The sequence below is a fragment of the Pezoporus wallicus genome, unplaced genomic scaffold (assembly GCF_028554395.1).
Source record: "Pezoporus wallicus isolate ANWC-B61680 ecotype Strahan unplaced genomic scaffold, APGP_CSIRO_Pwel_v1 contig_11996, whole genome shotgun sequence".
Taxonomy (NCBI): Eukaryota; Metazoa; Chordata; class Aves; order Psittaciformes; family Psittacidae; genus Pezoporus; species Pezoporus wallicus.
Window position 1 is genome coordinate 14,789 of NW_026641627.1, and position 25,213 is coordinate 40,001.

The window sequence follows — 25,213 nt, forward strand, 5'->3', positions numbered from 1 at the left end:
TGGGGTGGAGCTGAGCGACCACACAGGGATGGGGTGTGTGTTAACACGGTCTGTGCCGCCTGAAGCAGGCTGGTGTGTCTGCTGAGCACCATTCCAGATACAACGGGGGCAGGTGAAGTGCCTTTTTTCATGGTGTCCAGTGGCCCCCTTCAGCTGAAGTCAACACGAGGCACTCCCCCTGCTGCAATCACTTCTTCCCTTCAATGTGCAGAAGTAGAGGGTGTGTGTTCGAGGAACAAGTCCAGCTGAAACATGGTGTGAGGGGCGCAGCACAGCCCTGCAAACACTGGGGGAGCTGCTGGTGACACTGCCCTGCCTGCCCTGGGCCTTGTCACATCAGCAAGCTCTTCAATGACAAACCATCACCTCCCCTACACGTGCAGCACAGCTGGGGTGTGATCTCGGTGGATGAAGGCGACCATGCAATACTCAATCATCCAGACACACGGTGACGGCAGAGGGTGGGTTACGGATCCTGTGGGCCCCCACTGGATGGCGAGGGATCTTCCTTAGAGTCATGAGATCACAGAATCGACCAGGTTGGGAAAGACCTTTAAGATCAGCAAGTCCAGCCATTGCCCCAGGGCTGCCAGGACTTTGGGAATGCATAAAGCGCAGTGATGACGGGTTAGTACCGAGCTGTTGGTATCTTCCCGGCTCCTGCGTGGATTTCTTAACTTGAGGCGATCACCTACCAGAGCCTGCAGGCGGTTTCCCCGGAGCGGGCGGGTTGGACACGGACACGCACCCGCTGTCAGCGTTCAGGGGCAAAACACGGCACCCGCACCCTCCCGCTTATCCCAAACGACCCGAGACGCGCGGGCGGCCCCGGCGGCCATCTGCAGACCGGGGACACGTCGCCGCTGGCTCCGCGGGGACACCGCTGCCAGAACCGAACCTGCCAGCGGGGCGCTGCCCGCGCAGCTCGGGGCGGGACGGGGCGGGACGGGGCGGGCCCGCACTCGGCACCGCCGCGGGAAGAGGCGGGCGGTGCGGGCAGGCGCAGCCGGAGCGGTGCTGAGCGGTGACCGGAGCTGAGCCCAGGCTGCCGGAGCGCTCGGCGTGAGTGCGGGGCTCCCGGCTCGGGCGGTGCCAGCCGGGGCTGGGTCTCCGGTGGAGCGCAGCGGGGCCGGGCAGGGCAGGGCAGGGCAGGGCAGGCTGCTCGCTCCTCGCTGCTCGCTCCTCGCCCCGCTGCGGCTCTGCCCGCCGCTGCCTGTTTGTGCTCAGCCCTTTCGCTGCAGGGGCTCGGCGGCCGCGGGTCCCGCAGCGCTGCTGGGTGCGCCCCGCCCGGGCGGCTCTGCGTGCCCGCTCCTCTCCTCTCCCTCTCCTCTCCCTCTCCTCTCCCTCTCCTCTCCCTCTCCTCTCCCTCTCCTCTCCCTCTCCTCTCCCTCTCCTCTCCCTCTCCTCTCCCTCTCCTCTCCCTCTCCTCTCCTCTCCCTTTCCCTTTACTCTGAGCCCGGCTTTGCGGGCTCTGGGAGCCTGGGGGGTCCCATCGTGGCTGCCCGAGGGGCTGGCTCAGCTCGCGGAGCGGGTGCGCGGCTCTTGCTGTCCTGCCCGCGGCGGTCACTGGTTTGGACTGAGGAATTGTTTACTGCAGCTCTGTTATGTGTGTGCGGTGATTTGGGGCATCCGTAGGGTGCCTTAATTGGTGTCTTAGGCCTTTTGAGCTTGAAGGTAAGAGCCCCAAAAGTGCGCTTGAAGCTTTTAGGGCAGGAGCTGCATTTCTGTTCCTTAAGGCAGCACCCTAGGGGGCTCAAGCAGCGACTGTCATCTTCATGCACAAGCTTGTACCCAACTAAAACCAGCGAGAGACTGAGCATCGATTTTCCTGCGTTGGGAACCTCGTCATCAAGCTGAGGAATTGGGAAGGGCTGGTTAAAAAGGCGTGTTTGCCTTGCTGGAGGTGCTGGGAGCATTGGTGGCAGCAGGGTGGGCTGCTCCTGGGCAGCACTTGTGCATCAGAGCAAACCGGTGCTTCCTCCCTCTCCTCCTCCTGAGGGAGGAGTTAACATGGAATTCTCTGGTGGAGAAGGGCTCGTTCCCTTCCGAGGAGTTAAACTCCATTTTATTTCTCTTGGGGTTTGAGTGGGGAAAGGAGCAAACGGGGGCTGTGGTGTGTGTGTCCCTCTGACGCTGGTGTTGTGAGGGCTGTGATGTGCGCATCACCACGGCTCAGCTTTTGCACCAACAGTGAAGTGTCCCTTAAAAACTTGGGAACTGCAGCATCCTTGGGACATTCCTGGTCCTACTGATGGGAAGGGCATGGACTGCATTGCTGTGCATTGCCAGCCCTGGTGTGGGTCTGTGGTTGCCGCATGCAGTCTGCACCCTGCAGCCTTGGGTCTGTGTTCCTCCACAGCAGAGTTTTGTGGTTCACCATGAACGCCAGCGGCCCTGGCTACCCCTTAGCCTCTCTCTACGTGGGAGACCTGCACCCGGATGTGACCGAAGCCATGCTCTATGAGAAGTTCTCACCTGCTGGGCCCATCATGTCCATCCGAGTCTGCCGGGACGTCGCCACGCGCCGATCACTGGGCTATGCCTACATCAACTTCCAGCAGCCTGTGGATGGTACGAGCCCAATAACACAGTCACGATCCCAGTAACGCAGTCCCAAGGAGCTGCCCGGCAGCGGGGGTTTGGGGATGTGCAAGAGATGGCAGTGGGAAAGGGAGGAGCAGTTGTCTGAATGGTTGTGTCCATCAGCTGTTGGGGCTTGGACTGATGCATCTGCTGATGTTGAGTTTTGGTTGTAACTAATCCCAGTCTGCTCTCAGCTGGTGACCCATCCCACTCCCATCTCTTCTTAGGGACTGGGAGAGGATGCAGCAACCAGGCTTTGGGTTTGTGGGCTGAGGAAGGTGCCTTGCAAGAGCTACCTCCCTCCATGAGCTGGCTCATGCTGCAAAGCTCTTCTTCTTGCAGGCATCACAGTGATACGGAACTGTAACCAAAAGGTGTTTCATGCTGGGGATGGGGAGGTGTTGGCTTAGTTGCCCTGGAGACCAAAATCTGTACTGAGAAAACGAGTTTGACATCTGCCAAGCTGGAGTGTGGATGCAGTGGGTGATCGCATGGGAATCGGACATGCTTTGGAGATTAAAATAACAGTTAAAAAGGAAGGAGTGATGTGGCTGGAGGGGAGGAGAACAGCCCCTGCCTGGCCCTGCTGCCCTGGGAGGCAGAGCCTGGCCCGTTCAGGTTAATGAGCCCTTGTCCAACAGCATCCCTGCTTCCTGTGCCCACCTCAGCTGCTGTGAGATGTGAAGGGGATCTGTCTCTATTGTCCTCTTCTCTCCCCTGTGTTTGCTTCTTTGCCAGCGGAGCGAGCCCTGGACACCATGAACTTCGAAGTGATCAAAGGCCGTCCCATCCGCATCATGTGGTCCCAGCGGGACCCCGGGCTCAGGAAGTCAGGGGTTGGAAACGTCTTCATCAAGAACCTGGATGACTCCATTGATAACAAAGCCCTGTACGACACGTTCTCTGCCTTCGGAAACATCCTGTCCTGCAAGGTACGCGCACCCACGGGTGCTGCAGGGACGGGCTTGCTGCAGAGCTGCCCCAGGTTCTCAGCAGGGTGCTCTAGCCAGCTAAAGTCACTTTCTTGTCTTGCTTCCCACAAAGCCTCCTCTAAATTCCCACCTGCTTTGGAGCCAAAAGGCGCTGCTGTGTTTCCTCTGGAAACAGGAGGTTTTCCTTCTGTCCCTTCTTCTTCCCAGTCCCCGCACAGATACATTCGTGTTCTATCTGAACTGAGTGCCTCGGTGGCGCTTGGGTCTTGGTGAGCCACAAGCTCCTGGGAATGGGATGTTGGGGAGGGCAAATGCCCCTGGGAGATGAGGGTGGGTTTTGCTGTGTCTTACTTGTGTGGCCATGGAGAAAACCAGTGTCTGCCTCTTGCCTCCACCTCGCTCGGTGTCTGTAGGTGGTTTGTGATGAAAATGGATCCCGTGGCTATGGCTTTGTTCACTTTGAGACTCACGAGGCAGCAACTCGGGCCATTGAGACCATGAATGGGATGTTGCTCAATGACCGGAAGGTGTAAGTGCCGGAGAGGAGAGCATCCCCTCCGCTCTGCGCTCGGCTCTGCTCCTCCTTTGCCTTGGTGCATGCTCAGGATCTGCCACCTCCTGCTGCTCTCTGCTTTCCCGTCCTATCCCCACTGGGCGCAGCAGCTCCAGGGCAGTGAGTCACTTGTGGTCAGTGCCGGTGGAAGTGTGATAGTGGTTTGGAGCCATTCCTGCTGCTGGGGAAGGAGTCCAGCCCTGGGCTGTGTTTTATCGCTGAGCAGTGCAGAGCACCCACAAAGCAGGGCTGGTCCTCAATTGTTGTCTGTCAGCATCAGATAATCTGGGCAGGAAGAGGTTTTGTTGTTCATCAGCTCTCTGTTAATGTTGCATCATCTTATTCTCTATATCCCTGTCTTCGCAGAGACAAGCAGCTTCCCAAAGGGCTTGGGGATACTTTGGAGTAAGAGAGTTGGCACTTGGTGGCATCCTTTGTGGGAGTTTTGGAGTGACATCCCCAGCGTGGGGCTGTGCCCTGTGTTACTGCCCTCCCTGTTTCAGTAGCTCCAAGTGGGGTTTAGACAGGGAAGCACTGAAGTGGGATGTGCTGAAGTTGCTGGATGTACAACACATGGTGGGTTTAGGGGTGAGCAAAGCACGGCCTGAGGTGATGGGGTCTCTCTTGGCCTGTACCAAGACAGAAGTGCCTGCATCCCTCTTCCCTCCCCAGGGAACGGGGAGGGTTTCAGGCCCCTTTCCTTTCCTCCTGCAGGTTTGTTGGCAATTTCAAATCCCGCAAAGAGCGCGAGGCAGAGTTTGGGGCTAAAGCAACGGAGTTCACCAACGTCTACATCAAAAACTTTGGGGATGACATGGATGATGACAGGCTGCGGGAAATATTCTCCAAATTCGGTGAGCAGGGTTCTGGAAGAAAGCATCCTCACAGCGGATAAAGTGGAGCTGTGGCAATTGCAAAGAGAGTGGGGGAGAGGGCTTGAAATACCGAGCCCCTTCTCTCAGCATCTGACTTGCTTAAACACTGCCTCGCTGAAGGGCACAGTGGTTTAAATCATTGGGACATTACATGAGTTTTCCTGCTGTGATGGAGGAAAACTTGCATTGGGTTCTCTCCTGACAAAAAAATACAATTTTTTTTTCCTTTCTTGGGTAACAAAAGTGAGTTTTCTTGTTTATTAGGTTTTTAAATTGTCCTGAATCCACCGTGTCATCTGGCTATGGGAGCCCTGGGAATGAGAGATGCTGGGTCTGGATTTAAAGCCAAAAAGGGTTTTCAGTTTAGTCCATTACTGGAGCTTGCCTCTTGTGACAGCGCTTAGTGCTGTGCCAACCCATGGATCCTGCTGTCTCTCCTCCCACTTGGCTCCTCCGTGCTGCCATGACCGCACTGGCATCTCTTGGTGCTGCACCCCTTTGGTGGGCACCCTTCAGACGGGCGCTTTCCTTCCCTATTGCAGGAAAGACGCTAAGTGTCAAAGTCATGATGGACAGCACCGGCCGCTCAAAGGGCTTTGGATTTGTCAACTTCGAGAAGCATGAAGAAGCCCAGAAGGCAAGAGGCTCCTCACTGCCTGCCGTAGACCTGAGCTTGTTGCCTGCTGATGCCTCTCCGTAGGGAAAGGACCTTACTGGCTTCATGCTTGCCTGGGTGCTGCGCTGTCAGGGGTGGCTGGATGGGCAGGATGTGGTGGGGAGGAGCAGAGGGGAGGACGGCTCTGCTCCCGGTGGGGCTGGCCTGGGGCGGGGGTGAAGGGCAGAGCCGTGGCTGTTGGCCTCGCCCTGTGCTCAGAGCCCTTCCCCGCGCTGGCAGGCGGTGGCTGACATGAACGGGAAGGAGATCAACGGGCGCATGGTGTACGTGGGCCGAGCGCAGAAGCGGCTGGAGCGGCAGAGCGAGCTGAAGAGGAAATTCGAGCAGATCAAGCAGGAGCGAGTGAGCAGGTACCAGGTAAGGGGACAGCGGGATGCTCCGTCCTGCAGGGCTGCACCAGCAACAGGCGCTGGGCACCCAGAAGCACCCTGTGGGCACAGCACAGGGCTCTCCAGGGCAGACCAGCGTGCTGGGTCCTTTCTGCAGTTAAACCTCTGTGCAAGGGTCCAGTCACTGCCTTGTAATGTGCTGGGAAGTAGTATTGGGAAAGAGGAGAGAGATCTAAACCCAAGAGGATGTTGGTCAGTGAACAAATGGGGCTGCTCTTTTCCAGAAACTAAAATATTAGTCTGGAAACAAGGCAGCTTCCTGAGGTCCTGGAGCAGCTTCCTAGCCATGGTCTGGGTGCCTCTTCACTCGGGGTGTCTCACCTGTGAGTGGAGCACACATGTGGTTCTGACTCCTCTTGTTAGTGGGATGTCCCATCCTCTGGCTGAGCTGCTGGTGAAACAAGCTTCCAGCTTGAAAAGCTGCCATAAACTTCACGAGCCTAAGGCGCTTTTTTGCCTGTTTGCAGGGGGTCAACCTGTATGTGAAGAACCTGGATGATGGGATAGATGACGAGAGGCTGAGGAAGGAATTCTCTCCATACGGCACCATCACCAGTGCCAAGGTGTGCGACTGGGGCTCATGGGGTGCTCTCAGCCCTTGGGAATGGATTGGGATTGTTACCCTGTTGAGTTGCAGATCCCTGCTGATGGCTTGTATCCCAAGCCAAGTGTGAAGCCCTGCCCCTTGTACCCCACGCTGTCCTGCGAGCTTGTTGATGCAGCGAATGTTCTGTAGCTTTGCCGAGTTTCCCTGGCCCTGGTGAGGTTCAGGGTGTGGGACCTTAAAGCCACATCATTCTGAATGCTGCACAGCTGCTCTGTGGTTTGGGACCGTGGGACACTGCTGCAAAAGGAAATGACCCACAAGCCACCTCTCTCTGAGGAGAGCAGGGTGACAGGCTGGGGTTTTGTCTACTGGAGAACCGTCAAAGTGGCAGTCTTGCCACCAAGACTGGTGTCAGCCTTCTCCTGAAGGCTGTGCCCATGGGTGCAGAGGGATGCTCTGGCTTTAAGGTCAGCTACCTGCAGCCTGCTGGCTGCCAGGACCAGTGTCCCACTGAACCCAAACCGTGCTGGCTCCTGCAGCATTAAGCACTGGAGCATTGCTGACCCATGGGTCCTGTGGGGCTGGGTCACAGACCCTCTGGAAGATCAGAAGCTGCAGGTCTCTGGCTGGCCCAGACTCTGCCTTCACTTCCCAAACCTGCTGCTTTTCCCAAGGAAATCTTCCCATTCCCCAGGGAATCCTCCCTGTGCAGCCCCAACCATCCCACCCTGCACTCGGGGGCTGCAATGGGGTGCCTGTACCTGGCAGGTCCCAAGTCCCCCCTCCCAGTGCGCTGTGCTTTGCGGGTGCTGCAGTGATGTGTGGACTTAGCTGTCTTGTTCTAATCTGATTTTAGGTGATGACAGAGGGTGGCCACAGCAAAGGGTTTGGCTTTGTATGTTTTTCCTCCCCAGAAGAGGCTACCAAGGCCGTGACAGAAATGAACGGGCGGATTGTCAGCACTAAGCCTCTCTACGTTGCACTCGCTCAAAGGAAAGAGGAGCGGAAAGCAATCCTCACCAACCAGTACATGCAGCGATTAGCCACCATGAGGGCCCTGCCTGGCCCTCTCTTGGGCTCTTTCCAGCCCCCCCCGGGGTACTTCTTACCCCCTATTCCTCCGGTGAGTACCTAATGCTGAATGGCAGCATCACACAGGGACCAGGATTTGCCCTAGTCTTGAGGAGGGAGGAGGCAGTTGGGCTGAGGAGCATCTCTCGGGTTGTGCAGACTGGCATATGGGATTGGTGGGACTGGTGGGATCAGCACCAGGGCTCCCCATAAGCAGCGGGGCTTGCCAAAATGCTGGTGGGATGCAGGTGCCCCAGGCAATGGACTGCAGGTTTAGCAGCTACTGACTGCACCTCAGAGGAGGGAACCAAGGAGGAGTTTGGTGGGAGGGTGTGAGCATGGAGAACAGGTCTGCTGGTGAAATGAGGGGAGGGAGAAGGGTTACAGAGGCACCAGAGCTTGTGAGGAGGGGATAAGTGGAGCTGCTGGAGGACACAAGGCAGCAGGGCTGGAGGTTGATCTTTCAAGTGCTCTGGCACGCTGCAGAGCCTGTGTTTGGCTTGCGGCCATGCGGCAGCGGCTGGAATGCTCTGGGTTAGACGTGGCTCAGCTCTGCTCCCAAGTCACCTTGGATAATGTGTTCTTTCCCAGCCACAACCCAGAGCTACCTTCTACAGCTCCAGCCCAGTTGTCCCAGTCCGTCCTGGCACTCGCTGGAGTGCGCAGCCCTCCCGGCCTCCCCGTGAGTCAGGCTCTTGGGATGGGCTGGCTTCAGTTGGGCACCGGGGGTCTCTAAATGCAGCACAAAGTGTTGCCTGGAGAAGTACACAAGGGTTTGGTGCAGGGGTCACGGTGATGGGCCCTGGGGGATAAGGCATTAGGTTGACCCCAGAGGTGAGGTGCTCCCGAGCTTCTCCCCCACTGCAGTCACACATCCGTCCATGCCTTATGCTGCCTTTGTTAATCACACTCCATCTCTACAGCAGCGTATCCTGCAGTTACTCCCATCCTGAGAGCTGCCGTGCAGCCCCGGCGCCTGCTGTCCAACATCAGCACCATGAGACAGGCATCCACCCAAGTGCCCCGTGTGCCCCCCCAGGCACAGAGAGTGGGTAAGGACCCAGCTCGGACATCACCCTTGGCAAAGGAGCTTGTTGCGAGCTTGGGTCTGCTCCCCAGCATGGACTGGTTTGTGGGAGTGCTCGTGGAGGAGCCTGGGTGGTGCCCGTGGATGTGGTGGGACTGGAGCAGTGCCTGTAGTAAATAAGTGTGTAACTCTGGAGGGAGGTTGTGGTCTTTCAGGTAGTGGGGTGGGTCTCTAATATGTAGGTTGGTGTTGTTGGCTGCTGCTCACTGAGTACGTTCAGTGAAGATGATGGTGATGCAGACACGGCACCCTGAGGTGGGTGCTCGGGCTGAGGTGGAGGTTGGGACCTCTTGGGCAGGAGCAGAGGTTCTCGCAGGCTGCTGCCAAGGCCAAGCCTCCAGTAGAACACATTCACCTTAGAGCTGTTTGGAGCTGTGGCCTGAGAACCAGGCCTTGCTGGTATGCCCAGTGCTTGGTTGTGCTGTCCTGGTGTCCCCTCCGCTGTGCCAGCATCACATGGCTGTGCTCCTGCAGGGCTGGGGATGTGACCCAGAGCACTCCTCACCCCCAGAGTGCTGCAACCCTGTGTCCGCCTTTGTGTGAGTGAGGAAGAGGAGGATGCTCGCCAGGGCTTGCAGTGTTAGCCCCTGCTGGGCTCCTCTGTGGACGGGCTTTGAGGGGAGGTTTGAGTAGTGCAGAGTGGAAGCTGCTCAGCTGGTGGGTGGGTGAAGGTCTGATGTCCCCCAGAACATAGAACTGCCTGGTGGGGCAGCATCCCCTGCAGCCCCAGCTTTGTGTGGTTTAGCCCAAGTCATCTCTGGCATTGGGGGTCTTCTTGATGAACTGAGTGGTGGGATCAGGACTGTCCTTGGCTTGTCCCCTCCCTTTGTCCTTGTCAAAGGACCTTGGGGTATTTCTGGAGCTTAGGCAATGAGGTGTGGGTGCCTTTGCCAGTTCTCTGCCCTCTGTGCAGTCAGACCAGCCTGGGCTGGGTGGCTGTGCCCTGCCTGTCCTGGAGAAGCTGCCTTTCATCTGGAGGCTGCTTTGAGCCCAGGAGGGTGTTTTTCAGGCCCTCTGCCTGAGCGCGCTGCCCTGGTGGCTTCAGCCTCCTTACTCATGTTCCTGTCCCATTGCAGCCAACATCGGGACGCAGACAGTCAGCACTCGGGTGTCCTCGTCGCCCACCCTGCCGCGGAGCACCCCGCAGTACAAGTACTCCTCAGCCGTCAGGAACATCCAGCCCATGGGGCACATGTCGCCTGTGGTGGCCCCGCAGGTAACCACAACGTGCATCAGTCCTGGTCCTGCTCTGGGTTAAAGTGGCTGCAGACCCCAGGCAGCCCCATGGCCCTGTCTATGCCTATGGGAGGGATCCTTCCCAGGGAGCTGCTGGGGTAACTGGGGCTGTGGATCCAGTAGGCACACTGCTGTGATGCCTGGCTTCAGCTTGCCTGGAAGCTGGTGGTTGGATGCAAACAGGCAATGCCAGAGCCTGCATCAGCATCTCGGAAGGGTGAAATACCCTTCCTGCAAGCGAGGTAGCTCACGCATCCCTTCCAGCCTTTGATTGCTGCTCTTCTGTTTCTTCTCCAGGTGGGAGAACCTGCTGTGCACGTCCAGGGGCAGGAGCCCCTGACAGCATCCATGCTTGCAGCAGCCCCTCCTCAGGAGCAGAAGCAAATGATAGGTGGGTGTCACGGTTGCTGTGCTAGAGTAGGCTCAGCTGTGAGGCTGTGCGTGCGTGTGAGGCCATGTGGACTTGGATGCACCAGGGAAAGCGTAGCTGCTAGGAGAAGCTGTAGAACTGTGTGGGATTGGTCTGAGATGCTGCTTAAAGAAAAACACAAACTAGACATTAATGAATTCGGGCTCTGTTGAAGGGTGTGGAAGCAGCAAACTCGGTCCTTGTCTGTATTAGCTGCCTGGCAGTCAGCGTCTGAAGCTCTGCAGGAGAAGCAGGGCTCTGTGCTTCCAGGGAGTTTGTGATTTGAACCCCGAGCCATCCTGCATCACTGCTGCAGGGGTTAGGGTCAGCTCTGCTATATGGTTTGTGGGCTTTGGGTGCTGTTTGGCATCCCAGCGGTGGAACAGACTGTGCCATGGTGTTGGAGGGGTCTCGCAGCTTGTGCTTGCCCTGCTCTGCCTGGGAAGAAACTGCTCCTGCAGAGGCAGGTCCCTTCACATGCACGCCGGTAGGCAGCATGGGCAGCATACACCATTCCACTGCCCTTCTCCTATGGCAGTGCCTGCTGCTGCCTGGCTTCATCCAGCTGCTTCCCTGCCTGCAAACACTGTTGCTGCGAGATGCTGAAGTTTGCTCGTGAGCAGTGATTTTTTTCCATCACCGTCCTTGTATCCCTTTTCAGTTAAAGGGACAGAAGTGGGAGGGCAGGAGGGCTTGCACTGGGTTTGGAAATGCCGGAGTTCTTGAACAGCACTGATGTCCTCCCTGCTGTTTGGAGCAGGTGAGCGCCTCTACCCTCTGATCCATGCCATGCATCCCACGCTAGCTGGCAAGATAACTGGGATGCTGCTGGAAATAGACAACTCTGAGCTGCTGCTGCTCCTGGAATCACCTGACTCCCTGCACTCCAAGGTAAGGAGGCATCAAACACATCACATCCCAAAGGGCTAACTCCCTGCTGCTGCAAGGGAAGGTGATCATGGCCCATAAGAAGAGTGGGAAGAGAAGTAGCTGCTGGTTTGGGGGGGTTAAGTGAAAAATGAGCAGGAAGGGCCCCGGGTTGATTGATTTGCACCCAGTGCCTGACCCCCTGCCCCGCTTCAGAAAGAGGAGAAGCTCAGAGCAGCTCCTTAAAAGCACAGGGAAGTGCTGGGAAGTGAGGGTGGGGGGAAAGCAGGGCAGGTGCTCCCTTGAAGGAGATGGGGATGTGATCTTTCCCGAGAATAGAACCCAGACAAGCGCTGCCTGCCTGCAGCATCTTCAGCTTCCTCCTTAATCCTGGTGAATATTTTGCTTTGGTTTCCATCAAAACAGTTGCAATGAATTGACTGCATCTCCACTTTGCTCCGGGGAGGCAGGGCTCACTTTCATCCTTTCATTGAGGATTTTTAAAGGAGCCTGGGTTCTTTCAGTTTTGCCTATGGAGAAGTCCGATTTCTCTCTGGCCAAGTTCTGACTCCTATAGAAAAGGTGAGGTGCCCCAGCATTTCTCTAGGGAAGACACAGAAGAGGTCTTCAGGCTGATCAGTCTCCTGCAGAAGTAGCGGGCTTGGAATTTATCGTCATTATTGAAGTCCTTTATGTGCCAGATCAGGACCTGGAATTTCCTGGGGAGCGCGCTCCTACACTGGAGCAACTCAACTCCCTCCCCTCTTGTGCTCTGTTGTAAGATTGAGGAGGCGGTCGCTGTTCTCCAGGCACACCAGGCCACAGAGACCTCGCACAAGGGCAGCGCTGGGTTGTTCCTGCAGTAACCCAGGTAGGTGCAGGACCTGCCGCTGGTGTCAGCGGGTGGTGACGTGCTCAGTGGCTCCGGTTTCTGCCTCTGGAGCTGGGCATTGGGTTCCTTGTCCAGGAACCAAACCAGGGTAAGGCTTGAGGAGCATCCTGAGTATCTTTGTAATATCCCGTTTCTTCAGTTGCAGCCTTCATTTTCCAGACTTAATCATACTGCAGAGACATGGTTCTGTGGGGGTTTTTTCTATATTGATGAGAGCAATGTCTGTGCAACCAGGAAGGAAGATCGGAAAAGACCTGTCTGTAGCTCTAGTGGGGACCAGCACAATCTTTCCTGGGACTTCCCAGTGTTTTGTTTTTTGTAGACCCTTATCAGTCGATACCCTACAACATATTAGTGTGGACTTCATCAGGAGAGCTGCCCCTGCTGTTGAGGCTGGGACAGACACATCAACAAGCAATTCAGACTCATGCACTCCTTTGAATAGAATATTTCTTGCCTTGTGGTCGCAAGGAAGCCCTGTGTTAACCCACGTGCAGCTGAATTTCATCTTGTCTGAGTGAAAACTTCCTAGCAGTTGAAAATTGCATGTGTGGGTTCTTTTGTTTCTTGTAGTCTTCAAGAGAGCCCTGAGAACGTTGCCTTTGAAGAACAGCAGCAGCAACCCCACCGTGCCTTTGGAATCGTGCCTGTACAGCGACTCTGGCTTATCTTCAGTGCCCCATCCTATTTCCTGTGTGTATCGTAAACCTTGCCAATTGCTTCCTCCTGTACCTATAAAGAAATTACCCCTGTTAATTCTCTTGTTTCCCCTGAAAGCACATAGCAAACTGTAGTGTGGAACCCAGCCTGGTTCAGTTGCCCAGGAAATGACAAGTGATGGTGAATCATCATTTTAGTGAACTTATTGGGTTCGGTAGTTTTATTTGTTCTTGTAGCTGGCACTAATAAAGAATTGATGCTTTCACCCCTCAACAAATGGGTTAGTTTCCTTTGCAGAAAGCCAGTAAATACTTTCCTCTGTTTCGTGCAGGTGGAGGGATGGACTGGAGTCAGGCTGCTGTCATTAGTGTTTGAAGCTTGTGATGCTGGTGGAGCAGCAGTCCTGAGAGCTGGTGGGAGGGGACATATAGGATTAAGTGAATGAATGTCCAACCACCAGGGTCTCCTTGTCCTTCCTGACTCCAGGAGGATGGCTTTAAGCAAATTTCATACAACCTTCATGGGTTTTATCCTTTCTAGATAGCTAGTTTTAACTTCCTTTTGAAAGGCGTCATCTTCCTGTGGTTTTCCTTTTGTAATGGACCCTGTATGCCTGCAGGAGTGCTGGCACCAAGTATGTTCTGCTGTTCACCCTACCATGTGTGTGTCTGGTACATGGGACCCAGCTTCTGAGGTACTGTGGAGTAGCTGTAAATCAAAAGCTGCTTCTCCTCTGTGTGTTCCTGACCAGTGGTTTCAAGGAGTTACTGATGGGACTGAAAACCTTCAAACCTGCATCATCCCATTGGGATGCTCCCTGCTTGCAGCTGGGATCCATTATTACTGTGTTCTGCTCCCTGGGCCTCTCCCAGAGCATGTTGCTGTCAGCATCCTGGCCTTTATGTTCTGCTCCTCCTATTTAAGAAAGGAATTTCAGTCCCTAGATGCTTCATGGTGCTTGAGACTGGCGATGCATTGTCCTTATTTGACTGCTTCCTTGAGCTGACAGGAGCACACCTCCGTCAGCACCACCCACCTTGTGTGCTGGTGTTGCTGTCTCAATCTTCCTTCTGTGCTGTATCATACTGTCAGCTCAACCCGCTGCTGAGTCATCCCTCCTACCCCTTGTTTTCCTTCCAGTGTTTTAATAGAGTTGCTTACACACTTCTTCCTGCACAGCGTCTGCTCGGCTGGGGCTCTGCCCTGCAGCTTTTCATCATTCCTTTTTCTTGCCTTTATTTTGTCAGTTCTTCTGACCTCCATATTTATTTTCCACATAGTGGACACCTCACCTTTAACTGCATTATTTAGGTATCTCCTTCTCAGTGAGATGCTTATAAAGGACTTGAATCCACTTGCTTACAAGACCTTCATTGGTTATTTGTCCCAGAGCGTAACTGTCTGGAAGCTTTCATGCTTTATCCCTAAAGGAAAACTAAATATTTTCATGAGTGTAATGCACATGAGGAGCTGGAGGGGAACTGTAGGGGTGCATCCTGCTGTTGACTGGCTTGTCTGCCAGTGTAATAGGGAAGTTCAGGTGTACTGAATGACGGCCTGGCTGGAGAAGACTGCAGTGAATCTAAAGGGAATGCAGAGAATGGGACCAAGGAACACAGGGACATCAGAATAGCTTAAGAAAGGATGTGAACAAGGACCAGGGGCTTTAAAAGGCTTATCAGAAAAGGTGCAGCTGTAGCTTGGGTCCCCATGTGTACTGGAGAACTGGTTTGCAGAGTAGCTTCCTACCTGAACTCCTCAGGGAAGCCTGAGGCTTTAGAGAGCTGAGGCAGGAGCAGCGATGCAAATGTGAATCTGGAGATCTGGGGACAACAGTCTGGAACAGCTGCTGTGGCTTTTGCAAGGGGTGGATGAAGGCTTGCCTCTGTGACAAACACTGGCTGCCCATGTAGACAGTGCTACCGCTGTGTGCCTGAGAAGTGTCTTGCACGGACAGCAGCACTGTTGCTAGAACAGAAAGGGAGATAGCAGCAGAAGTGACCCTGAACTTTGAGCAAAACAAGACTCATTGCTTCATGTTTGTCTACCTGCGGGCATGTGGGGGGAAAGTCTTAGAGATAAGGTACAAAAAAGCAGTGCTGCTGCTGAGAAGGGAAGAGGTGAATGCTGCTGCTTAGAGGTGTTGTCACAAATGGCTAAACAGTGCAGGTATCTGCCACTCCAGATAACCGCAGGGCTGTTAAAAGGACAGCTGTTCACTAAGTGAAGCCAATCTTCCTGCTGTATTCTGTGACCTTCCTCTGCTTATCTGTGTACCTCTGTCCTGTGCTTCCCCACCCTGAAATCTATCTATCAATCACACTTACTTGTTTTGAGCTCAGCAAGCACTGGTTGCATGGGAGCTGGTGTGATCTGTGCCCCTCAGTGAGTTGTTTTAAGCCCTGGCCATTCCAGCTGATGGAGTACAGCCCTGGGACCTACAAAAAGCTACTTAACATCAGGCTAAGGTAAGAAGTTTTTGTCTTTACTGGCATTAGAGGGATTGCCTGCTTCCTAAATTTACTTCAGTGGGGTACCTGCCTGAAACATTGGCTCCTGGGAGAAGCAAGGTGGGAAACAAAGGTATTTGCAACCCTGACTTAAGAGCTAGCTTCTGGCTCCCAGTCTGTACTGTAAGTTTGCTCAGCTCTAGTGTTGTCCAGCATCTCGACTTAGTATTTAAAGTACTCTATCCATGCACAGTGTGCAAAGCTGAGCAATTGTTAGAAACCTTCATGGACTGTCACTGACACAGCCAAGGCACTATACAGCAGTGACTGAAGCCCTCTGACAAAAGTGGGGGGGACAGTATGAAGTGGTTAAAATGTTCCAGTTCCCCTATACCATCAGTCACATAACAAACACAGCTCTAAAGTGAAAATAAACATGGCTTTAATGCGAAACAGTTTTAATGGTTTACAGGATAGCTCCAAGTATCTCTTCACCTACCATTTCAAGTCAGTGCCATCAATACCAGATAAGCAGAAGAGCACAAAAAGTATAAACATGCATCAAAGTAGTAAGCCAGGCCTCACTGGGATGTTACTGCATATCCCCCTCCCTGTAACACCATGTAGCAACTGCTCCAAAAGGCACAGAGGAGCTAGAGTGGTTTAAAAAAACCAACCCAAAACACAGGAAACCAACCCAAAATAACAATTGTAAAATTGCCAAGCACCCATAATCTTAAAGAAGTAGTGCACAGTGTAACAAGGCAGGCTTCACTTGCTGCTATCTCCTTAAATGTGCAGATTAATTAAAAGAAAGTTGCTACTGTAAACACTGCCCAGCCACACTAAGCAGAAGAAACTCAGCTGAGGGCCAGCAGGCATCAACTGGGAGAGAGAACAAGCTCAGCCCTATGCAAGTAACTGTGCCTGTTATAAGAATGGTGCGTGGTGCTAGGGCGACTGCAGCAACCTCATTTAAGTAGCAGCAGCACAAATGCAGCAGAACTGTCACCTGAATAAGGACAAATAAAATCTCTGCAGCTCTTCAGAAAGAGAACAGCCACGTCACATGCATCTTAGCTAACATGGAAAAGAGTCCCTGAGGCTGATGGTTACAGGGAAGTTAACCTATATGCCTCTGAGGGAGGGGCATTAAAACTGAATGATCTTAGAACCAGATAATAAAGAGTTTGATACAGATTGTGTGTCTTAGCATTCATTGTGCTGGCACAGAACTTGTTACATCTCAGCAGCAGTGGATGATGGATTTCAGTACTGATCCTGATTAAGACTGGTCCCTGTAACAACACCAGAAGGGAAAAAGCTTTCTTCTGCGGTGGAAAACAAAGCTTTCCTCGTTGCTTGGTTACTCTAGGCTCTGTTCAGTTCCTGCAGTAATCTCAGTGCAGCTGTGTTCTTTGGTTCAGTTTTCAACAGGCTCTTGATATCTGCAATACTTGATTTGTAATCCTAGAAGGAGAATATTTTTGAAGTGTTAATGTATTAAAAATTCAGTCCAAGGAATTACTACCCAGCAACAGAGGCAAACGTAACACAACTAAGCCTGTGACTCCCTCTCTGTAATTGCTTAAGCACTGGCATCGGTGTAGCTGTTCTAAAACATGTTCAAACTAGGGCCGAGAAGACAATTCTGTCACTCAAGTGGATTCCAAGTCCAACATGAATACAATATGTCATCCAGTACTGCCTACAGAAACTCTCAGCAGACACGAAGAGATAAAACTCTACACATGTAGCTGCTTTCAGCATCTCCAGAAGCAGGACCTGACACTGAGAAACTCACGAGAGACAAATAGCAAATAGTGATGTGAAAGAAAATCCCCCCTCAGCCAGTACAGGTCCTAGCTATCTGACAGCAGATAGTGTCTAGCACAAAAACAAGTTCTAAAGGGCATCTCTGGTTCTGATCATGCATGAACAGCCTAGAAGTGTTCAAAACCTCCTGACTTACCTTCAGTTCTTTCAGTGCCTGAGCACGCCTGTAGAGCGCCTTAACATTTTTAGGATCTAATCTCAAAGCTTCTGTGCAGTCCTCTACTGCCTCCTTGTATTGCTTCAGAGTTAGGTAACAGAGTGCTCTGCAATACAGATACCTAGTTAGAGACCTCTGGCTAAAAGCAGCATCTGCTGCTGCAACACATGTAGCAGATCTCAGCACAAAGCTGGACTCCAAAACCGTTATGTCATCTTACTCCTTGAGCTCAAGTTTCAGTTAAAAGCAGGAAAAAAGAAAAAGGAGTTTTTCAGTCCAGAAAATAAAGAGGATTTTCAGAGCAACCCGCTCTAAAACTAAGAACCTGTATTTCAATATGCAGGTTCCTGTCTACATTAGCCAGATGTGCTCTGCTTGCAGCAATTGCCTTAAAAGTACTTTATAGCAGTCTGCAATTTGTGGCTCATGGGACATCAGACACTACTCAAAATACCGCAGTCCTGGCAGACAAGCATTAAAGGGGGAAATCCCTGAGCACCTCCAAGGGCTTTTGTAGTACCTGATCACAGAACATTATAGAAACTACAGGGAAGACTGCACTTGGGGTGAACATGTGTGGTACTTTTGTTTTATTCATTTGTTTGGGAGTAAACATTAGCCAGCTCTGTCACAAGTACCATGATGACTTCTATAAGGGCCAGGAGCAGTGAGCTCTGGGGCAATGAGCGGGGTAGTACCTGTTGGTGTAAGTTGCACATTCCTGGTTGAGCTTCAGACTCTCACTGTACTTCTCAACTGCTTTCTTATGGTTTCCTTTCTTTACAAGTTCATTTCCTTCTTCCTTCAGAGTGCGAGCTCTCTCCAAGTTAGCAGCAGCCTTGTCTGGAAACAGCATGAAAGAATACAGAATGCTATAAAATAGGCAAGAGCAGCACAGCCTCCCAGAAAGCAAATATCCCCATACCAGAGGTGAGACACAGAAACATCATAGAATTCAGAATCAACAGAAAAGGCTGTGGCAGAACCAGGCCCAGATTTCTCCAGGCCTCAGCCCCAGCTGCAGGCACACCAAGCCGGTGTGGCAGCACTCTTGCTCATCACCCTCCTGAGCCGCAGGGCTCTCTGCCCTGCCCAAGGGCTCACTCTCACCTGGTTCTCTTTGCGGTGCAGTTGCAGGAGGAGTGTTTGCCCCAGGGGCTCCAGCAGAAGGAGCGCTCCACCTCGTCTGGGCAGAAATGGGGACTGTGGGGATTGGTGGGAGCTTCTGGCGCCAGTTCACACCATCCTTCTCCAGGAGGGCTTTAGTCATCCTGCAAGAGAGAGCTGGCAGTCACCCGTCTGCTGGCAGGGTAGGTCATGCATAGCCAGTCCCTTTTTAACCTGGCTCATGTATCAAGAACAGCATCTCTCCAGTAATCCCTTTACACGTGCATCTAAACTAAATTCCTTCTACAGCCAGGACAGTAATGAAAGGACCTTTGTATCATCAGGGCTAAAAATATCATAGGGCAAGACTGTTAGAGCTCAGGCAAGAGAGAGACGTGTGTGTCACTCCTCAGTCTGGCAAGCAATGAAGTAAAGCAGACAGGTCCAGGCAGAGAAAAGCATAACAACAGCCTGTAACCCCCGTCAGCACAGGGAGGCTTAAAGGACAGGGTGCTGGAACATGCAGATGATTATTTCCTTTAAACCAGGCACTGAGCAAAGCAGAAACAACGCCATGGAATTAATTCCCCCCCCTCCACCAAAATCTTGTAAGGAGCTAAGGGCACTAGCAGACAAATGGAGCATGGCCAGGTCCTGCATGAAGCATCAGAGGCTTCTGTTGCTTCATCCGTGTGCTTGGGACCCACCTTGCTCCTGACGCAGTGGCAGAAGCAACGCATGGCTCACCGTGCTGCCGCGCTCCCAAGCCTTTGGGTGCTGTCTGCAGAGAGCGTTACCTGTTGACACCATCGTGTGCCGCCTGGACGGAGCAGTCCACCTGCAGCACCGTCTTGTAGTCCACGTAGGCCTGCGGGTACCTCTCCAGAGCCTCGTACGCCGCTGCCCGCCTGAGGAGGGGCTTGATCCCGAAGGGAACCAGGTCGAGAGCGCTGCGGCACAGAGGAGAGAGCGGCCGGGACGGCGTCAGCCCGGGCGGTGCGGGAGCCCCGGCACGATGCGCCAGCCCAGGCCGGCGCTGCTCCGGGCCGGTCGCCCTCCCCGCCGTGCCTCCCGCCCTTTCCACCGGTGGGGAAGCAAGGGAACGAGCCCGAGCCCCAGCCCCGGCCCCGCCGCGGGCCCCACCGGCGCTCACCTATTGCAGTCGGCAACGCAGAGACTGCAGGCGCCGTCCTTAAGGCGGCAGGCGGCGCGGTTGGCGAGCAGCACGCTCCGCTCCTCGGCGGCGGCCTCCCCTGCGCCGGGGCACAAGCGAGAGAGGTGTTGAGCCGAGGTCCGCCCGCTGTCCGCCCCCCGCCCGGCCCGGGTTGGGTTGTGCCGTACCTGCGGCCTCCAGCAGCTCCAGCGCACGGGTGTAGAGCTCTGCGGCAGGCCCGTACTGCCCGCGGCGGAACTCCTCATTGCCGGCCCGGCGCAGGTCGCTGGGCGATGCCGCCATCGCGCTGCTGCCCGCGCCGGGCCGGGAACGCCCCTCTCTGCCCGGGCGGGCCGGGCGCTCCCCGCTGGCTTCCGGCGGCGGGCGGAAGCGGCGGTGCCATGGAGGGGTGAGGGAGTGACCGGCCGGAGGAGCGACCGCCGCCCGCAGCGCCATGGAGGCGGTGCAGCTGCGGAACCCGCGCCGGTGAGCGGCGGGGTTATCCCTGCGGGGAGCGGGGGTGCCGCGCTGCGGTCGGTCCCGGACCTGAGGGGTGTTGGTGCGGGGCCTCACGCCAGCGGGAGCGGGGCGGCCGCGCTGGGCTCCTGCCACACCGGCCCCGAGCTGCAGGGAGGCGGCCGGGGCTGTCGGCTTAGTTCGCTTCGCACCGGGGCAGCGCCGGTAGGTCCCTGCTGGGACAGCGCTGGGCTCAGGTGGTGGAAAAATGGCTTCAAGTGAGGTAGCGGAGAGGACGCTGCGTCCGGCGGCTGCGGAAGCTCCCACCGGTTAACGTGGTTGTACCGAGGGCGCGCTGGTGTAGCGGCTGAGCCCGCGGTTGCTTACTTTTCCAGCTCTTTGGGTGAGCTTAGCGCGGGTTTGTCACCGTCCCGAGCCCAGTCACGCCAGCAAGGAGCGGACCCGGTTCTCTGAGGGGTTTCGGGGCGATCTCTGTATGAAGCCGTGAGCCCCGTATCTGGGGAGGCCAGGCGGCAGCGGAGCAGGGCTGCAGGGGGCTCATCTGGAGTCAGCGGCAGTGTGAATGAGCGTCCGGCTGTCAGAATGCTATCGGTGGCTTGCAGCTGGGTCCCGGGGAGCGCTTTGGGCAGCGAACAAAGGAAGCTGCTGGCTCCCGCCTGCAGTGAGAGTCTTCTTTTGTTAAACAAACCAGCAGCGTGTCTCCTATTAAAGAATAATCTGGTTTTGTTCTCTAATTGCTTAGGCCGGTGTTTGACTGGAAGGTGATTCAGAATAGCTCTGGATAACGGCTTAGGCGAGACGGGGGTTGTGTTGCTGTTCTATCCGTGTTGTATAAACACCCCGTGGAGAGGCAGAGGTGGCTTTGACAGCAGCGAGCGCGCAGGACGACCTGGGCAGTGCAGAGTCCATGTGCTCCTGCACTGCAGCAGAAGTGAGGCAGTTTGATGCAAGCAGAAGTTGTCCGGTTGTTGTGTTTGGTTTGTGAAAAGCCTTTTCTTGTTTGTTTTGACCGGATGTGGACCCCATCTTAATGGCACTCAAAACGATTTGCCCCTTGCATCACTGCTTTTTGGGCTCCTTGGAAGTGGTGGCTTGTGTGGTCACTGATGCGTGAAGGTTTTTTCCCTTTCCTCCTCTTCCCTGCCCTTTCTCCTTCCACGTTCTCACGAGGACAAGTAACATTCTGTTGGTTAATGCTTATCTTTGCAGGGAAGCTAGTGACTGCTTCAGTATTTCACCACTTCCTGAGTCTACTTCTTTATGTTTCCTTTGCTTCAGGAAGCCATTGTATATACTCCATGCGTGAGCTGCACCTCCTGTATGGCTTTTGTACGTAAACATAATAGCCGGGGGTCAGTGATTAGGTTCTCATTCTGTTTAAGAAACTGGGGAGAAAATATATTTAGTATGAAAATTCGCATGTCCTGTGGTGGAGTCATGATCTTTAAAGCAGTGAGAGCTTTCAGTAGTTATTTGCAGTTGCAGGCAACCACGCATGTTTCATTTTAAGTGCTGCTCGCTGTGAGACCAGTAAGTTCTGAAAACTCTGAGAATAATGAGTTTCTGTGTTTCATAAACTTGTAAAAGCTGGTTTGGGGCATTTGGAGGGTTTTTTTTGGGTGGTTTTTGTGTTGTTTTAGTTTTGTTGTTGTTGTTTCAGACTTTAGTTGTGTGAAAACCAAAGAACACTCATTTGTGGGCTCTTGCTCGACAGTAAAATACTTTGTTTTCAGCTCATTTTTTTTTTTTTCTATGTAGTTCTTAACTGTTTCAGGAGGTTTTTTGATGAACAGCTGTTGGTGTGGTAGGGGTAGACTGAAACAAATGTGGTCAGTTCTTGTTGCTTTGTGGATGGAATCTCTCTGAAAGTTGTACTGGAGACCAGTGCGGCTGAGTGAAGGATCACATAGCATCCCTTCCCTAGGAAGTATTTCAGCTGACTCTTGTTATTAATGCATTTAAGAGGGATGGACCAAGCAGCATAAAGATCCTGAAAGATCAGTTTCCTTTTATTTTTTTTTCCTGTTAGAACTTTCCTAGTATATGTCCAGGCTCACAAATTTAAGATCTGAACTTCTGGTATTAAAAATGTACAGGTGAGATGAGTATTGCATCCTTCCTTCTAACAAATGTATCTCAAACATACTCCAAATGCATTAGGGAAGATGATGTTGCCTTTTGCATGGCCCTTACTACATATCCTTCTGTTCAAGACTTTGAACTTTAGCAGGTGTGTCCAATAGCTGCAAGACTGCAGTGCTGTGCTGGGATTTGACCACCAGCATATAGATCCTGAGGGGTGTTTCCACCAAGAAGGACTGTTATTTGTGTGCCAGATCGAATCCTGTTCTCTGCAATTCCCAGTCCTCTTTTGCTATTTGATGCTAATAACATTCACTCTCCTGGTTGGGTGAAATAAACTTAACTTCATAATCAATTTACTTCTTGCTAAGCCTTGCATATGTTTAAATGGTGCTGTTTATTCTTCTGTTTCAACAAAGCCCAAACTGCTGTACAGTTAAATATAATCATTTCTTTATTCTTTCATATGCAGGCAGCTGAAGAAGTTGGATGAAGATAGTTTAACCAAACAACCTGAAGAAGTATTTGACGTGTTAGAGAAGCTTGGAGAAGGGTACGTGTTCTATTCCATGTGCCCAGTGTATGTTTCTCTAAGAACAGATTAGTGTAATGGGTATGTGTTCAGTGGTCTCTGATTTTTCATTTTTGTCATGATGCTGTTACTGCAAAGGTATGGACTAACATAGCAACAGTGCTTGGTTAGTAACAAAATAAAGAATTTGTTTCCCAAAAGTACGATATCTTAATCCAAACAGTAGCTTACAGCTCAGCAGCAGGGAGTTAAAACACTGTTGAAAGATGCTAATTTGGAGCTGATAGGGCTCTGTGGGAGCTCAAGAGGTTTTGTAGTTCATCCCTGGTACCTCCTGTGGAAGCTGCACAAAGTGGAAATTAACTTCTGTTGCTTGGTAAGGTAGAGCAGCATGGGAGCACTCAGTGAGTGACATGTTTGCTGCCTTAAGCAGCTCATTTGAACAAAACCCGAGTTGTAAATCTGCCTGGATGTTGGAAGAAGCTGGAAATAAGACAGATAATATCTGACAAGAGCAAGCAAACCTCTGTGACACAGCTGTAGTTGTTACTGATGCTCAGCTGGTACTGTATGCTGGGAAAAGAGAGAATCTGATTGGTTGGATTTGTGTAGATTTCCAAATTTTCCAAAGCTACAGGCAATGTGGTGGTGGTTGGCTCTTTTCTGACCATCTCAGTGTGCTGCGACTTACTTGTATTAGGTTTAGAAGCTAGTGGACTGATTATTTACATTAAAAACTCAAAATACTCTCAGCAGAAGGCCAGTTAATTTTTCACCTGATGGCTGCACTTGCAAAAAGCATTTGCATTTTTAAAATGTTAATGTATTCAGTGTTTGTTTAATATTTTGTTTCATAGTTCCTATGGCAGCGTGTTCAAAGCTATTCATAAAGAAACGGGTCAAATTGTTGCAATTAAGCAAGTTCCTGTGGAATCTGACCTGCAAGAGATCATAAAGGAAATATCCATAATGCAGCAATGTGACAGGTAAATGTGTACTGCAAACCCCATTATCGTATGCAAAGAAAATGGCATTTAATCAAATAAAAGCCATGATGTTGCCTTAAATGTTTTTTAAAAGGCTGGACTTGTACGATCAAGTTACCTCGTATCAACTGAGTCATGTTAACTGACCATTTGGGTAGTGTTAACCCCCCACAGGTAAGACAACAAAAATGTAGCTTGCACTAAAAGAGCATTAAGCTGAGTTGAATAACCTTGCACTTGCTGCCAGCAGAGAGCTGAGCATGTGAGCGGTTACTGCAGTTCTGCCCATGTGCTATCACTTGTTGAGCATTGGTAACTTGATGGTGTGCTAGAGCAGCAGTTTCCATGTCCAGGGGGGTAATGACTTCTAAAAATGCTTCGGTGTGGACACAGAAAACTGTTAGAAGAGGTTTTTTTGTTGGCTTGTTTAAGGGGCACGTGGACGAGAGCCACTAACGCATGACTGCTCTTGCATGTGCGTAATCAATGTGCTGTCACCTGCTTGGGTGGCAGAAGTGTCCTTCATGGCCTTTTTTTGCCTGTGGAAGTTCTAGCACAGTACAAGCTGTCTGCTGATGTGAGCATCCCCAGAATAACTTGTTGGTAGCTCTCTGGGCTGATGGTTGGCTCTTTGGGTTGTCTTTGCATGCTTCTTATGGCAAAAGATTTTGTAACAACTTAATGAAGAGCTCAGGGGTGTAGAAGACCTCCTCTCAAAGTGTGTCTAAGGCTTAGTTTAAATAAACTATTTTCTTCTGGTATTGTGAATCTGGCTTTAAGAAACATTGCCTTTGGATATCAGGCATGGCAAGCTGTTTAAAATAAGTTGCATTAGCACTATGGAACTGTGAGGCCAGTCACTCACTCTTACTGTGCTTCGCTCTCACTGTCTTTAAATGAAGGTGACTGGTGGCAGACAAAAAATGTAACTTGAAAACAATTTGTTTGTGAAAAATCTTACTGTGTAACGTGGAAATCATTACTAGGAGTCTCTTTCTTAAAAGAAATTAAATATTAACATTGCAAGGCCTGAGATGAGACCTTACAGTTAAGAAGAGCAGAGGGGGCGAGTCACTGGATCGTCGATTAAGTAGGAACATTGTGCACTGTGACGTGACTTGCCACTTCCACGGTTTTTCCTTAGAAAAAATTCAGCAGATTGTACATTAAGTGCACTTTTGTTTCCTAGTTCTGTTCCCATAAATTCAGGAGTAGCCTTTCTGTTAGTGGTCTGCAGAGGACAGATAGTTATTCTGACCAACGTACTTTACTAGGATTTTGGTTTTTAGGCAGCCAGAGGTCTGACTGTGAGAGGCAGTCCTAGGTTGCACTGGATTCCTAAAATACATCCTGGACTCACTTGTGAAAACAAGTAGGTGCATGTGGTAGTGGGGAAACATTCATATTAATTAACATGATAACTATTTTCCAGTGAACTTTGGACCTTATTTAATGTTTCAACTTGGTTGCAAATGCTCTGCAGCAGCTTTACTGGGGACTGCTGTGGTCTGTTTCTCATTCCCTTGTCCTGCCTTCTTGCTTGCCACAGCACTGACCTTGCTGTAATCCAATTCAGGGAGCTAAACCAGATTGAAGCTAATCACTTCTTATTTCTACGGGATTTATTTTCAGATGGTTTAGCTCCCTGAACTGCCT

The 25,213-nt window shown here is 52.3% G+C and overlaps 3 protein-coding genes across 5 annotated transcripts in view; 2 read left to right on the forward strand and 1 right to left on the reverse strand.

Moving 5' to 3' along the window:
• Positions 1-1,040: 1,040 nt before the first annotated feature.
• Positions 1,041-13,245, forward strand: PABPC1L (poly(A) binding protein cytoplasmic 1 like). Of its 2 annotated transcripts, XM_057424659.1 has the most exons (16): positions 1,041-1,062; positions 2,360-2,571; positions 3,322-3,515; positions 3,929-4,044; positions 4,783-4,922; positions 5,486-5,580; positions 5,839-5,976; positions 6,476-6,571; positions 7,412-7,678; positions 8,218-8,308; positions 8,550-8,678; positions 9,790-9,929; positions 10,247-10,340; positions 11,119-11,249; positions 12,008-12,096; positions 12,691-13,245. In XM_057424659.1, exons 2-15 carry the CDS (start codon positions 2,379-2,381, stop codon positions 12,089-12,091), a joined length of 1,908 nt encoding a protein of 635 aa, XP_057280642.1. In that variant the 5' UTR covers positions 1,041-1,062; positions 2,360-2,378; the 3' UTR covers positions 12,092-12,096; positions 12,691-13,245. The 2 variants fall into 2 exon arrangements, with proteins under 2 accessions (XP_057280642.1, XP_057280643.1); XM_057424660.1 differs by lacking the exon at positions 12,691-13,245 and having other exon boundaries at positions 11,932-12,069.
• Positions 13,246-16,427: 3,182 nt separating this feature from the next.
• Positions 16,428-19,952, reverse strand: TOMM34 (translocase of outer mitochondrial membrane 34). The gene is made up of 7 exons (XM_057424637.1): positions 19,669-19,952; positions 19,481-19,580; positions 19,125-19,277; positions 18,331-18,491; positions 17,919-18,063; positions 17,200-17,326; positions 16,428-16,697 (listed from the first exon to the last, which is right to left on the reverse strand). Exons 1-7 carry the CDS (start codon positions 19,934-19,936, stop codon positions 16,599-16,601), a joined length of 1,053 nt encoding a protein of 350 aa, XP_057280620.1. The 5' UTR covers positions 19,937-19,952; the 3' UTR covers positions 16,428-16,598.
• The window catches only part of STK4 (serine/threonine kinase 4), a 279,445-nt gene continuing 274,048 nt past the window's right edge, over positions 19,817-25,213 (forward strand). For both annotated transcript variants that reach the window (XR_008974272.1, XM_057424631.1), the window contains exons 1-3: positions 19,817-19,966; positions 22,512-22,592; positions 23,429-23,557. Coding sequence is in view for 1 of the 2 variants with exons in the window: in XM_057424631.1 (XP_057280614.1) it covers positions 19,935-19,966; positions 22,512-22,592; positions 23,429-23,557 (242 nt within the window). In the remaining variant the exon portion in view is untranslated. The remainder of the gene's footprint in view (positions 19,967-22,511; positions 22,593-23,428; positions 23,558-25,213) is intronic.